General features: G+C 35.2%; 1 protein-coding gene across 1 annotated transcript in view; it reads right to left on the reverse strand.

Annotated features, from left to right (window-relative positions):
* Positions 1 to 323: 323 nt before the first annotated feature.
* Positions 324 to 16,145, reverse strand: part of CFAP418 (cilia and flagella associated protein 418) — a 44,125-nt gene continuing 28,303 nt past the window's right edge. The window contains 2 exon segments of the mRNA XM_044668466.1: positions 324 to 550; positions 7,174 to 7,269. Coding sequence (XP_044524401.1) covers positions 391 to 550; positions 7,174 to 7,269 — 256 coding nt within the window. The 3' untranslated portion in view covers positions 324 to 390.

The following is a 16,145-nucleotide window of genomic DNA, read 5'->3' on the forward strand; positions in this document are numbered from 1 at the left end:
GGATGTCACTAGTTTATATTATTGTGGTTGTTAACAAGACTTCATAGATATTTGATGCTAGAAGAACATCATGTGGCCTAAAAAGAGACAGGAGAGCAAATACCAGGGTGTCAAGAAATAGGGAGAGTTTAACTTGAGATCCTGCTTACATATATTAGTGAGTAAGCAGAGAAGAATGATTCCGAAGTGTTAAATCCTGATTATCTTTTCTAGCCCACTGGACTTGAGGAAATTTGTAAAATGTAATCAGTCAAATAAATCCACTCTCTTTTGCCAAGAGGCACAAATGATAATAATTGTCTTCCTTACTTAACCATAAAATCATTCCAGAGTCTGTTCAGATAAAAGCTGGCCTTTCCATACTAACAAAAGGCCTGAGGTGAGAAAACTTCACTCGAGATGTTTACCACAAACCCATCGAAGTTGCTGATCAGTCCGGAGGTCAGTGAGTTCTTTGACATCTCTCCAGCTACACTGGCAAGCATAGGCTCGTGTGCCTTTCTGCTTTATCATCTTTGCTTTCAACTTGCTGAATTCAGGCATGTTATTCCTACAGTAAAAGAGGAAGCTTTTAACATTATGATCCTGTTCAACACTTTCTGTATTGGTAATCTTATGAAAAAAATTTTTTTAAAGAAGAAATTTAACATTTGTAATTCTCCAACCTTAAAAGTTACTTTAGGTAAATAAGACAAAAAAGAAAAAAAGAAAAAGAAAACTGCTCAAACAAAATCCTCATTTCACTGCCTCTAACAAAAGCAGTTATAGTTTGTTCCGGTCTTGTTTTATGTCTTCAATGGCCATGAGAATATGAAGCAAATCCTCTAGTTCATTTTGCTAGTCAAAGTCTAGAAATGCTGACACAATGAACAGAAGAATCACCAACTTTGTAGTTAGTGGGATCACAGGATAAGCACAGGGCCCCAACGTGCCTCTGTATATCTGGCATGCCTCTGGATGTGGATACTGGGGAGAAGTGTAGGGCTGTAGATCTTCTTTTGGATGACCTCATTATGGGGTTATTTCATAAGCCAGGGCAGGTCTAGAGGCAGCTTGGTTTGGCAAGCAGATCCGTCTGCACATTAAGCTGGCTTTAGTACTTTTTCATTTGTATCAGGCATCTGCCCAATTCATTCAATTTAGACAGACAGACAGACAGACAGACAGACACACACACACACAGAGTCAGCACCCTTAATTTCGGTAGAATGAGGAACTTCTGGAGTAGAAATTGCTTCTACTAATATAAACCTACAATCCTTCTGTCATGCAGTCTCAGAAAATTGTCTGGTACAGAGGGATACGAAGTAGTTTCCTCAGCCATAAAATTACAACATATTAGAAGGTTTTCCTGACTCCAAGAGCCTTCAATCCATTTGGCCACACTGATTTTTAACAACATAACTGCATATTCTAGAATGCTTTTAGTTAGGTTAAAATAATTACATCAATGACAATGACCACCATAGAAATGGCCAGAGAAGGAGTGGCAAGGGTGAGGCAAATGAGGCTAAATTACTTGCTTGGGGTCATTGCTAGGAAGTGTCTGAAGCTAGATTTGAATCTACTTCCTCTGGACTCCAGGGCCGGTAGGTACTCTATCCTCTGTGCTACCCTAGTTTCCCTAAAACATTATTGTGTTTTAATCTCAGTTCATCAATTATGATTTTCACAATAAACTGGAGAGAGCTTATAAAAATATCCTCTGACAGAAAAAAGTAAAATTCCCAGTGATATCAAAAGGAAAAGTAAAATGGATCCAAACTATATGTATTTGCTGCTTACGTTGTAGTGTTACACAAAAATAATGTGCCCCTTGGTGGTAAATATAATTAACAAATGTATTATTACATAGCAAATGCCAGTTTAGATCAGACCGAAGAAAAAGAAGCTGTTTAAACACAATGTCCTCTAGGCAATTTACCAACATTTTAATAAGCATTAATATGTTTAGTACTTGAAATAGTAGAGGGCTAAGAAATAGAAAGAATGATAAAGGGGATCAATTAAAAATTTTTTTGAAACTCACATATGCCAATCTTCCAAAAAAAGATTACCCAAATATTTCTTCCTAAGGAATCATATCCTTTAGTTGGCCCCTTTTCTGGGGGGGGGGGGAAGGATGTTTAGACCTGTGATTTCATCAGTGTGTGAGGCTCCTGGGTCCCCTCTACTAATGCAAATGGGCAGAGTCTGTGGCTTACAGTTTTATAAGAATTGCTTGGAATGCTGAGAGGTGAAGTGTTTATTTCTGATCTGACAGAGCTAGACAGTATCAGAGGCAGGACTTGAACTCAGGTCGTCCTGAGCTCAGAGGTGAAGCTCTATGCACCATGCCTTGCTGACTCTTAACTGGGTTTTGAACTGCATAAATAGAACCTTATTTAGTCGTATGTCTGTGTGGCAAGCTCACAATTTAAACAACAAATTGTGTGCCATTTAGATGTTTTATTACTTAATGACTTCTCTCCACGAGGCAAACAAAACTAACTTTGCATTGCTTCAATTTAGCTGAATACTAATGGTTACAAAGCCTTCTATAAAACAGAAATGCTAACAAGCCTGGCAAAATCAAACACATTTATAAGAAGTTCTGTATGCTCATAATACTAACTCTTCAGTTGTTTCATGTATATATGTCCCAAATGAGTATGTGGCCTCCACTTAGAGTGCAAGAGTACTATCTATTTCTTTTGATGACTCCAAAGTATCTAGTACAATGCCAGGCCCCCAGGAGGTGCTCAGTGTTAATTTAGCTACAGTAAACCCCATATTACTCAGCATTCTGTTAAGCAGAAGACCACACTAACCAGCCCTTCCGCATGCCTACAACAGTACAACCAGTGATGCTCATTATGACCCTGGGGCACTATATGACCTTTAAGTGTCCAAAGTATCATCAAAAAAGATGAAATGACATTTACTTTAGTGGTGAGCATATCATACTGTATTTTAGGTTTTAAAAATAACTTATAATTACTGAATTACTATGCTGCTTCTGTAAATACTTCAAAAGATTTCAGTGGGATACTTCCTCTGTTGGTATAGGTTACAGCTTCTTCATAACCTAGTACAGTCTTTATAAAGGCTTAAAAAAAAGTAATGTCAAGTTGTCCCCTTGCTAGTGGTAAGTCTCTCTGAGATACAGTTGATGACTGGACCTGTAGACCTTGTCAGAGCTTCTTCTTAACTGTCAGAGACTTCAAGAACTGAGGTTACTTCCATGTTGAATGAAAGTATGATTTATAGTTATAGTGCACATATCTGGAGCATCTTATACTCTATAAAGTGCCTTCACACATAGAATTTTGCTATGTAGTTAAACATTAATCAGAAGTTGTAGGATCAGAGAGTTTGGCACAGTAAAGTAAAAAATGCACATAAAGCTTAACAAAAGCCAGTTTTCCTAACCTGTGGGTTGTGGAGTGAGCTTGTGTCAATGAGAGAATCACAGGACTTTAAGAGCTGGAAGGGACTTTAGCATCTAGTCTCTACCCGAATCATAAATCCTATCTTTAATGCCTCCAATAAGTGGTTATACAGCTTCTTCCTAAAGACTTTTGGTGATAGAAAACTTAATACTCATACCAAGGCAGCTTATTCCACTTTTATATAGTTCTAATAATAAGGGCAGTAAAGTGGAGAGAACATTGGGCCTAGAGTCAGGAAGGCTCATGTTCCTGGGTTCAAATCTGGCCTCGAAGATACTCACTAGCTGTGTGACCCTGGATAAGTCACTTAATTCTGTGTCAATTTCTCATCTGTAAAATGAAGCAGGAGAAAGAAATGGCAAACTGAGCCAGTATCTTTGACAAGAAAACCCCAAATGGGGTTGTGAACAATCAGACATGACTGAAATGACTGAACAACAACAGTAAGAAAGTTTTTCCTTATGTTGAGCTGAAATATCTTTTCCTGAAATTTTTACCCATTGCTATTATTAGGACAGAACATGTCCTTCTTCCAGATCACAATTCTTCAAATATCTGAAAACACCCTCCTAAATTTTCTCTTCATCAAATGAAATATTCCCAGTTCCTTCAACTAATCTGTGTACAGCATGGATTCAAGTCTCCTTACCATCTTGACTACCTTGCTTTGAATACACTTCAGCTTGTTCACATCCCTTCTAAAATATGGCATCCAGAATTGGACAAAATCTCTGATATGTGGTCTGACCAGGGCAGAACTATTATCTTCCCTGACATATTTCTATTAATGTAGCATAAATTCTTTTGACTGCCACACACATAGCTGACTAATAATAAATTTGTTGTTCATTAGAAACCCCCATCTTTTTTTACGTGAACTAGTTTTTAGTCATATTCTGTAATTTGTGTAACTGATTAAGGTGAAAAACTTCAGACATCCATATTAAATTTACTTTTCTTTTTATTTTTTGGCCCATCATTTCAGGTTCTTAAAATATTTTAGGATTCCAATTTTGCCATCCAATGCACTAACCATCCCTCCTAGTTTTGTGTCATTCACAAGTTTGATAAACATGTAATCTGTGATTTTATTCAAGTCAATGATAAAAATTTTGAACAGAACAGACTTAAAAACAGCAAGGGGGCATTTTGTTAGAAACCTTCTCAAAATGACATAAATCTATTAAACAAAACTTTTTGCGTCCAGTCAATAAGTACCAGAAGCACCTATTTAGTCCACATTAGCTCTATAACTATAAGAAAGAAACCCTAAGGTCTTGTTGAAATTTAGAAATATTATGTTCATGGTATCCATCTAATGTATCAACCCGGTAACACTTTGTAAAAAGGAAATGAAGTTATTCTGTTATAACTTGTGTTTAATGAACTTACACTGACTCTTAGAGATCAATTATGCCTTTTCCAGGTGCTCAGAAGTCATCCGATTCTTTTAATTACTTTCTAGAATTTTACTAGGAATTTTAGTAAACACCACGGGTCTACAGTCTGAAGTGTCCAAAACCCCTTACTCTGGTTTGGAAATAAAAGACATTTGGTCGTTTCCAGTCCTTAAGCCCTCTCCCACTTGTCACATTTTCTGAAAGACCACTGATGGCAGTCCAATAATCATACCAACAAGGTCTTCAGTACTTTAGAATACGTTTCATACAAACATGGTGACTTGAGTTCACCAAGGACAGTTAATACTCTCTTAGTATCTCCTTATCTTGGGCTTAAATGTCCTGTTCCATTTTTCTGTCCTTTTCAAAGATTATTTTCTTAAGGTAAGGAAAACAAAAACAAAATAGTAATTGAGTTTTATCTTCTCTGTTATTGAAAATCTTCCTATCTATGCTGTAAACCGGGGGTCTTAATCCTTTTAAAATATCTCCTTTTTGGGGCTGATATAGGTAAAAGTAATTTTTATTGTATTTAATATTTAGCACAAGCTCTAGTTCAAACTGGGCTTTGATTGTTACTTTTCTTAGTTTATTTGTACTGGACCTGCTACCCTACTGTATTCATACTAAATCATTTGACTTTGCTTCCATTTCTCTTGGGCATGTTCTTTTAAAATATGAGCTCATCAGTAAGATCTCTTTTAAGCCACTTCAGCTCCATCTTCCTCATCAAAATCAGTAGTGATGGTGTCATCAAGATTTTCTTCTTGAATGATTTTTATCCCTCTTGAGTCAAGTTCCTTTTTATGAACTCAGATCATGGAACCCTACCTATCTCTGAACTCTCTGAAATTTGTACTCCTTAAATCTAGACTCCCCATCAGACTAGGACCAGGATTTACCTCCTTATCTCTTACATAAACTAAGAGAGCAAGGTCACTGCCACCCAAGAAACTTAGACACTTCTTGTCTTTAGTTCAGCAACCAAGTCTTCCTTAATGATCAGAATCAGATCAAGACTAGCAGTACACCTTGTCACTTCCTCCACCTTCGGAAACATGAAATTATCAGTAAGAAAAGTCAAGAATAGATCATCTGGGGGCAGCTGGGTGGCTCAGTGAATTGAGAGCCAGGTCTAGAGATGGGAAATCCTGAGTTCAAATCTGGCCTCAGATACTTCCTAGCTGTGTGACCCTGGGCAAGTCACTTAATTCCCATTGCCTAGTCCTTACCGTTCTTCCGCCTTAGAACCAATATAGAGTATTGATTCTAAGGTGTTAAGGATTAAAAAAAAAAAAAAAAGATCTCATCTGTTTTGCTTGTAACTAACAGAGATTTTCAGCAAATGTTTGCTATGATAGTTGAATATCTTCCCTTCTACCTCCACCAGAATCACAATTATATTTATTCAGCCTCTGTGCCAGCTTTGTGATGTGTCATGACTCTGTATCTAATTCTTTCAGCTTGTTTGGTAGTTTATTGTATATTTCTAACACTATTTTCTGTGTTTCTCCCTCTTTTGATCCTCACTCACATGCTCTATCAAGTCTTTTTTTTCTCCTTTAATTGTGGGAACTTCCACATTGGGAACTGTTGACATTCTCTTGATGTACAATAATCCTTAAGCCACCTTCCTTCTACCTAATGTTCTTCTTGGACAAAGCAGATCCTTCCACTGCCCTATTATAGTCAAGAATTACATCTTACCAAGTATTAGGGATACTATTGGAGAAAAGCTTTCTGTAGGTTTCTATAAGGATGACCCGAAATGATAGTGAATCTCGGTCTAGAAAATGTCTTCCTTTTTTATTCTCATGATAAAAGTGCAACATAGTAGGACTGAATAAATGTGTAAAACTTGCCTCATGTTTGCAAGTCAGTAATAATTCAGTACTACTGCCCAGGTATACATATGCAGCAACTAAGTGCTTGCCTTTTTTGGAGTTTTCTTAGTGATTCTATTATGTGCACATTATGGCAAGAATTATGGAACACTGAATTCTTGCTATAAAGTTATTTCTAGGGTTATATTCCTGATAGATATGATCATTTTATTTTAAAGTTCACTTGGTACTTTAGTAACTAATCTCCCTAGGGTGAGGAGCAATAAAATGTACTCTATTATACATAGTACTCCATAATAAAGTGTTATAGTACAGCAAGATTCCCATGAAGAAACAAAAAGAGTACTTGAATAATAATAATTGTCTTGATAGACACTAAATGCAAAATTTATTCACTTGCTACTACTGAAAAGAGATTTAAAGCAGAACAAGAAACATCACATTATAGCAGACAAAATTTTCAAAGATAGTATTAATTTAAGACCTTTTGGAACATACCTGAAAAACAGATAATCACAGGATTTATCCCACATGTAGTCATCAAAGCTTAATACTCGGAAATCACAGGCTGTACAGCGCAACTGGTCACATGTTCTACTCAAAGAGATCACATATTCATGAAAATATTAGAGCTGGTGGGATTTAACTCAAATGGACTATATTTGTATAAAGAATACTTATTCAGTGGTAATAATATAGTACTTTAATTGAATTGACTAGCACTTTAAGGATTATAAAGCATTTTACTTGTATTTAATTTCATCTTTATAACAACTGTTATATAGACACTATTATACATTTTTAGCTCCATTTTTCAGATAAGTAAAATAAAGTCAAGTGACTTGCTCGAGGTGATAGGTACTGGAAGTTGGCTTTTGTGCAGATGGAAAATTTGCCACACCTGAGCTACATTCCCAGCATCCTTTTAAGTTACATCCTTATTTGACATAGAGGCCTGGGAGATAAATTTGGCTGAAACCCAATCAGCGGGGCTCTTTTTGGACTTTGCTTTGGTAAAGCAAACAGGTGTGGGTCTCTGGATCTGTGCTCTACTCACATGGCTGAAGGAATCCCTTTCTCTCTCATTTTTGTTATTATTAAATCCTTTAAATTAAAATACCAGGAGTATTCATTCAATTTTATTCTTACACTTTCAACCCAGATCTCTTCTGATTCCAAGTCTTACTCTAATATTTTATCCACCATGTTTACTCTGTTATCAATATTGCTCATATTATTGCTGATGCCTTTTTAATTTCTACTAGAAATATTCCTCGAATTTTCTGTAGAACTAAACTTTACAGAATTTCAGAATTGGAAAAGCCCTCAGTGGATATCTAGTCCAACCCACACCTAAAAATAATTCCCTGTACAATATATCCAAGTGTTCATTCAATCTTTCTGGACTTGGAACTGGTTGTGTAACTGAACCCTCTGAGTAGCTAGCAGTGCCCTGATCGGTATTTTTTTTTAATCTGGGGAATTGGACTACAGTCTCAATACAGGCAATCGAAGCGAAATGGTTGGCAAAAGAAACAGCAACTGATCTTTGGTACTGAGACCAAGTTAAGGGTGAAAAAGATGATCAGAGGTAGGATATGAGGATGGCAAGAAGATTGAGAGCAAACTATATGAGAGCTGCATGAAAGAACAGAAAATATTTAGCCTGAAGAAGAGTTGGCTGTTCTAAGGTGTTTGAAGGACAAAATGTGTAAAATGGATTAGAAATGTACTGATTGGTCCCCCTAAACAGGCAAAAAATTTTTAATAATTAGAATTGTTTCAATGTGGAATGGGCTACTTTAGAGGACACTGAATTCTCCATTGTTTGAGATTTATTAAAATGAAATTAAGTGACTACTTAAGAGAGATATTTTAGAAAAATTTCCCATTGGCCTATGTGTTAAACTAAATAAAATATGAAATCTCTTTGAATTCTGATATTTTGGGATTCCTGGCATTTATAAATAATGCTTTCCAATTCAGAAATCAAATCAAGTCTCAAGAATCTGTATATACGGAATGTTTGCAAAGGATCTTGATTATTCTGTTGAACTTCACTGTAAACTATCTTCAATTAAACTTCATTCAATGCTTATTTCCTTTTCCTGCAAAAAAATTTCATATTTACTCTAAAACGCAGCTATTTCTAGCATTGGTTTTGCAACATCTCAAGTGAATGTCAAGAAATTTTCAAAACAAAATTAGTGTTAATTAATTTAAGAAAAAGAAATATTGTATTAACCATATAATGCTTTTAGGGGGTAGAGGCTTTGTTGCAAAAAAAAAAAAAAAGACAATTAAATTATAGAGTCCTGTAAGTACAGAAAGAGTTTGGATTCACTGCTAGGAACATTTATTTTAAATGCTTTCTGAGAAAAATGTGATTTATTCATCATTTTAAATTATGGAGGGAAAGAACATTTTAGGATTCCTCCTCCTTTGTTTTTTTTTTTTTTTTTTTTTTTACATTTTAAACCCTTAACTTCTGTGTATTGGCTCCTAGGTAGAAGAGTGGTAAGGGTGGGCAATAGGGGTCAAGTGACTTGCCCAGGGTCATACAGCTGGGAAGTGTCTGAGGCCAGATTTGAACCTAGGACCTCCCGCCTCTAGGCCTGACTCTCAATCCATTGAGCTGTCCCCCCCTTTGTTTTAAATGTTTAAGACCTTTAAAAACTTATAAAGATTATTTTGTTTACACTTGAAAAACTCAGACTTGGGTTAAACTTCAAATTTTTATACTTTTTATTTAGCCTGCAAATTTATTTTTGAGTTAATACTTTATGTCTAAAAAACATTCACTTATACACAGCAAAAGCTATTTTATATTTATGTGCAAGGCTCTATTATCTCTTATCAGGTTCTTAACAATTTACCAAAATGTATTCATGCATATAAAAATTCAACACAATTATATTAGTGTAAAGTTAAATTAAAATTCTGAATGCACAAGTCAAGAAATGTAAAATTATGGTTCCCAAAGTTACCGTAACTTGTCTTCTTTCACATATGTAGTTTATTACATGGCTGCACAGAGTGTTAACTTTAATGCCTTAATACATATGTGCAATTTGGCTGAATTATAGCTGTTGTGGGAACCATAATTCTGAATTTCCTGACATTTTGTATGTGTAAAATCTCAACCATAATGTTGAATACAGCTTTTGAATTTAATTTAAAATATAGTAGTTTATTCAAATCTATTCACACTACCACATTTTCCTACAAACAGTATCCTCAGAGAAAAATAAAACCAACTTGCAGTTAAGAAATCATTCTGAGGTTCTGATTTCTATGATTCATTCTATTAGATCATAATTAATACCAGTCCATGGAATAATCCAGCCTTGCAAGTAGTTTTAAAAAATCATTAGCCTCACTAAAATTCTACTTGGCTTAAAGTCTCTGCATTAGTTTCATATACACTCACTAATACCATCTTTTCCCTTTTTAACTGTCTCCTTACACTTTTCCCTCTATCAACCAGATAAAAATATGGTATTCTATGGCTATGTGTATTTGTAGTTCATCCCTTCAACAGAGGGCAAATCCATGAGAATGTAACTTTGAGAGAACTGTCTTGTCTATGCATTTTCTATCACCTATGTATGGTGAGAAATTCTTGAACCTTTGGACTTCCTCTCCTAGCATCCCTTCTCTGTGCCCCAACGTTTGTGTCTTCACGTGTTATATATAACTTTTCTGTAAGCCGTGTCCTTTTTTTCTTCTTTTCCCATGACTGTTAGCTTGATTAGCTAGCTTTTTTACTTTAGTTATTATTAATAAACTTTATAAAATATAATACTTAGTTATTGTATATTAATTTTAATCTTTACATTTTTGGTAACCAGAAGGAATAGAATTCTAAAAAAAAATTTTAAGTCTTTGAGAAAAGAATAGCGTAGATAAATTTTGAAATGGCGTTTACTACTGCTGCTGCTTCTGTTGCTGCTGTTTCTGTCATTGCTCCCTCCCCGGCCCCCCTATTGCTGAGGTGTGTTGGGAAGTCTAAGAGCTACTCCACTGCCACCTCCCACTACTATCTCTGAGTTGAGCCTTGGCACAGAGGGTGACGTATAAAAATCCTTCTCCCCTTTCCCCCAACGTGGGTTTCTAGCCTGTCTTAGCTGTATTTTTTGGCTGGGGAACAAGCAAAGACAGGAAAAAACCACACTATTCAGCTCCATCCCCTTCTAGTTTTCAAGCAGATTTTTTAAAAAAGCTGACTTTGGGCTCCTACTGATGTTTTTTTTTCCCCCATAAGGGGGGCAAATAGTCCAAATCTGTGGATTCGAAGGCAGAGTTTTGGGGAATAAGCCTGATTTTTTTTTCTTCTCTGGACACAAAACATCCGGGATAGTCTGTATCTCATATGCAAATACCCTTTTTGTTCTCTTAGGTGTTTTTGCCCCTAGGGAGAAGTGGAAAAGAACAATACTTTTTAAAGCCTACTCCATTCAGCTTTATTAAAGGAATAAAATAAACATGTTACAAAGCATGGCTCACTCTATGAAAGAGCAGTGCATTACCTATTTGAAACAGCTCCCATTTTGGGAGAGCATTACAGAGGTAGCACAGCTCAAAGTTTTGGAGTGTCTTTTCTTACTACTGTTCCTGGGTGCACTGGTCCTTGAGCCTAGCTTGAATAATTTTAAAATTCAGATGGGAGGTTCATCCCATACATCTTTGGCATTTTGGCCTGCCCAGTCTCTGCAACTCATTGCATATGGGGGTTGTCCACACTATTCCCTGTGCGTATATGAGGAAACCTAGAGTTGTGATAAAAAAAATGCAAATGGATGCTAAATACTGGGGAAGGAGAAGGAACCTTGAAAGAGATCTGGAAGTTTATTGATGTTAACTTTTTGAGTTTTTGCTTCCCCTTTGAACAGTGAAGAAGTCTATTGGAATTGGAGAAAAGGATTTTTTGAATTCACTGCCGTACCCTATCATTGCTTATTGTATTTTGCTGATTGTTTTAAGATTTAATTTTGCTTCTGAAGTTCATATATTAATCTAATCAATACTATTCTGTTACACTGAATCATTTTAAGCTACTGTGTTTTTGCCTATTAGATACCTGTTACATTATGTTATACATATACATATATTATATTAGATGCCTGTTACATGATCTTTATCTGTACCTTTCCTCTATGACTGTACTGAACAAAATATCATTATACAAGCCTATGAACACTTTACACAAAACCCTTTTTAAGTGGAAAAACCATTACTCCTTATGTATGCTGGATTTGTCACCTAATCCATTGAGGTCACATATTGCTTATACAACCTTTTCTTTCATTTTGCCTTTGTTAATTGTCACATAGATGATAATGGATGGACTCCATCAAAACTGGTTACAATTGTATACAACCTTTGGAGAATTTAATGAGCTATATATCTCAATTGATTTTAAGGTGTTTTCAGAAATTATTTTAGATATCTAGTAGCTTCTGGAATGATATTTTATATATACACATATATATAATAAAGAATGTTGAACTAAAGGTAGAGGACGAAATAGAAGTTCCTGCCAGAAAAGTTTTATATAAAGCAGGAAGCCAAAAGTAGCTTCTGCATGCATGATATTTTAACTCTTCAGTTTAATTTACTTCCACCACAACAATCTAGATTTCTTGGTGATGTTTTAAGACCCCAAAAAGGTTTTCATCAGCAGTACAGAGATTTTTGTTTTTTCTAGGCTCTTTTGCCAGATTTCAAAATAATGGCAGTAATAAGACTTTGTTAAAAATATCTTTGACAAGGTTGAAAGATTTGCTACAAGTTGTACAAGCTGTACAACTTGTGACAAGTATCCATCAGTTTATAGGTTTTTTTAATGTCATACAGCAAGTGGCTATACAGAGACTCATGTGAATCCTATATAATAGTGGGTTTGTTTGCTATTGTCATTAATTGGGCCTATTGTGAATTTTGGTACTTTTTTTGAATGTGCTTTATCTTCTGTACTACTGTTTTATAAAGCTATTACTTTGTGAAAATCATTTGCACTCACCCAGTTCATGGTCAAATTAAAAAGGAAATGGATCTCATTTTTTTGTGAGAAACCTTTGTATTCTACCTTTCCTTGGCTGACACTGTATGTCACTGATTGTAAGATATATATTTTTGATTTTTAAAACATTTTTTATTATTGTTTTTCCTCCTGCATGTGCAATACAATATTTGAATTTTATTTTTTCTCTCCTTTTTTGGACTTGAAGCACGTTACCAGTATTAAAAAGTTTTTTTTAAAAAATTTTGTACTAGGGTAAGTTTTAAAATGCCCATTAGTCTTGCCTGTAACTGCATACCCAGAAAGTGATTAGGGAATTGCTTAAGGCAATGATGAGCAAACTACAGCCTGGATCTGGCCCATGGGGAATAGTTTGCCCATACTACTTTAGACTATAGAAATAATGCCATTCATTATTTAAAAAATTATAGGACTTTGCTTAATGATTTTGTCTGATTCCAAGAGAAGGGAACAAAAAGAGCCACTGCACAGTGCCAAAGATACACAAAGCTAACCTGCATAGTGCCTATTGAGCACAAGGTCAAAGAAACCAATCCCAGTGGGATTGATAAAATTTTGAGCCAAGACAAGCGGACTTGAACTTCTGTGACTCAAAGTTGCAGTGCTTAACACATGTTAAGATGCAGGACTCATTGTATCACACTCCTTGTGAAATACTTTCTACTAAGCACCTCACTTTGGCTGCCATCTTGGCTCCCATAATTTAGTTCCTTTTCTGTCTTTCATAGTGTGGCAAACTTTCTGTAGCCCTGGCTACTGACTGGGTAACTGCATAATTACATAAATCACTTTAACTGGGCCCTGATTCAAGGACCTGTTATAGGCTTATTTTTCCTTTACTTAGATTTTTAGACATAAGACTTTGATATTTTATATTTCATCCACGAGTTATTTTTTCTCTTTTATTTGGATTTTTTGATGTCTTTGATTTCTTCTGCCAATTGATTCATATACCTCATAACTCAGCCATGCATCCCCAAGTGATCCTTGTGTTTGTTATTTTTCTCCTTGAGGGGGCTATATTATTGATATGAACTTTGATTTGAATTTGAGCCTAATTTAGAACAAGAGACTACCTCCCAGAATCCAGAAAGTGAACTTTTTAGAGAAGGTGCCATGAAGATGCCTGCAGAGACCACACACTGCACCAGAAGATCCAGAGTGAACTTTGGGATGTGCTACATTGAACCATGGGGGGTTGTATGCATTTGTTTTGAATGTACACTCTTATGCCTAAGGGGACTACCCCCAATTGGCTTTTTGTTAATGCAGCAATCATTGGTTTTGTTCTTTTTCTCTTTTATTTCCCTTTTATCCCCAAATTATTATAATTTAAAAGTTGGTTATTTTTTAAATGATCCCTTTGGGGAGACTGGTCTCCCAAAAGGACCACAGGGGGGAACATATAGTTAGAAATTATTGAAACTTTGGACTTCATCTCCCAGCATCCCTTTCCCTGCACCCCCACGTTTGCATCTTCACATGTTGTATAAAAGTTTGCTGTAAGCTGCACCCTTTTTTTCCTGTGACCACGGCTTGGTTAGCTAGCTTTTTTACTTTAGTTGTTATTAGTAAACTTTATAAAATATAATAGTTATTGTATATTAATATTAATCTTTACACCTAGCAGAATTCTTTGCACATAGCAGGTGCTTAATAAATTTGCTGAATATCATAGAGACAGGATTAACACATGAGACAAAAAACAGTTGTAAGGAAGACAAGTAAGTAAAAGCTAATTGAAGTAAATGGAAATATGTTTGTAAGTATGAAAGGTATGCCAGAGTGAATGGAGTGACCTGATTTGAGGTGATAAGTTGTAGAGGATGAAATTCTCAACAGGTAAAGGATGACCGCGTCAAGGGAAAGAGGCTAATTTCCTACTCAGAACTAACTATAACTAACTACACGTGAATAATAATAATAAAAAAAATGTTGGTGATAGTAAAAATGTTTTCTGGAAAATCCAAATCAGGTTAGAAGATGGGATAATAGAAAGAAGAAATGGTAAGATAAACTGATAATAGTCACTTACTAATAAATTTAGTATTATTAATGTGAGTATTATTGATTTCTGCTTTAAGGATACTATTCTTATTGCTATGAGTAAACTAGATTGGGACAAATAAATGTCACTTTAGTGTATCTCTAAATTCATTAAGATAACTGATTAAAGGAAAAAAGTTGTGATCTAATGAATTACAATACTCTTTTAAAAAGATAAGTCTTTATTGATATCTTCTGTTTCTTACATAATCATTGTTATCAATCAATTGATATGTATTGAATGCTTACTATATATCAGGTACTCTGCTAAGTGCTGGGGATACAAAAAGAGGCAAAAGATAGTCTTTGGCCTCAAGGGGCTCAAAATCGAATTGGGGAGGCAATGTGCAAATATGTATACACAAAACAAGTTCATTATTAGCTATCTGGAGCATTTTTTCAAGTGGTTGTGAATACTTTGCAATTCTTTTGAGAGCTGTTTGTCCATGCTCTCACCACTTACCTTTTGGGAAATGGATATAACTCTAGATTTATTAACTGCTTTTCTATATCTGGGATACTGAGATTTTTTTCTCATTCAAAAACTTCCCTACTTATCCTGGGTGCATTAATGCCAGTACAGAGGTTTTTCAGTTGAAATCAAAGTTATCTATTTTATTTTCTGGAATTACCTTTGTCTTTGGTTTAAGAATATACTTCCTATCAAAAACTGTGAGAGATATGATGTTTCTCTCCTAATTTTTTTTGTAATATGATCTTTTTTGAATATTAAGGCCATGTATCCATTTAGAATGAATTGTGGGGTGTAGTATAAAGTGTAGGTCTCAGATTCATTTTTACCAGACTGCTTTCCAGTTTTCCTAGAAGTTCCAGAAGAGAAAACTCAAATAAGTTTTTTCCTAGGTAATTTGTTTTCTACTTTATAAAATACTGGGTTCAATTATTGAGTTCTATTGTTTTTTATTTTCCTCCTTGTCTAGTCCATTCCATTGATTTAGCTTTCTCTCTTTTAAAAAAATCCTTACTTTCCATCTTAGAATCAGTAATTATTGGTTCCATGGCAGAAGAGGGCTAAGACCTAGGCAGTAGGATTAAGTTACTTACAAGGGTCACACAGCCAAGAAGTGTCTGAAGTCACATTTGAACCCAGGACCTGCTCTCCAGGTCTGGCTCTCTTTCTACTGAGTCACCTAGCCACTCCCCATTTTTTAAAAAACCCAGAGCAGATGGTTTTGATGATTTGTACAATATAGTTTGGAGTTTGGAACTGCTATTGCCTCTTTATCAATTCTTTTTATCGTATCTCTTAAAATTCTAGATCTTTTGGATCTAGAATGGATTTTTGTTATTATTCAACCAGGTTGTATAAAGTATCCCCCTTGGAAATATGATTGATATAGCATTAAAAATGTAAATTAAT

This window comes from Gracilinanus agilis, chromosome 1 (genome assembly GCF_016433145.1).
Source record: "Gracilinanus agilis isolate LMUSP501 chromosome 1, AgileGrace, whole genome shotgun sequence".
NCBI lineage: Eukaryota > Metazoa > Chordata > Mammalia > Didelphimorphia > Didelphidae > Gracilinanus > Gracilinanus agilis.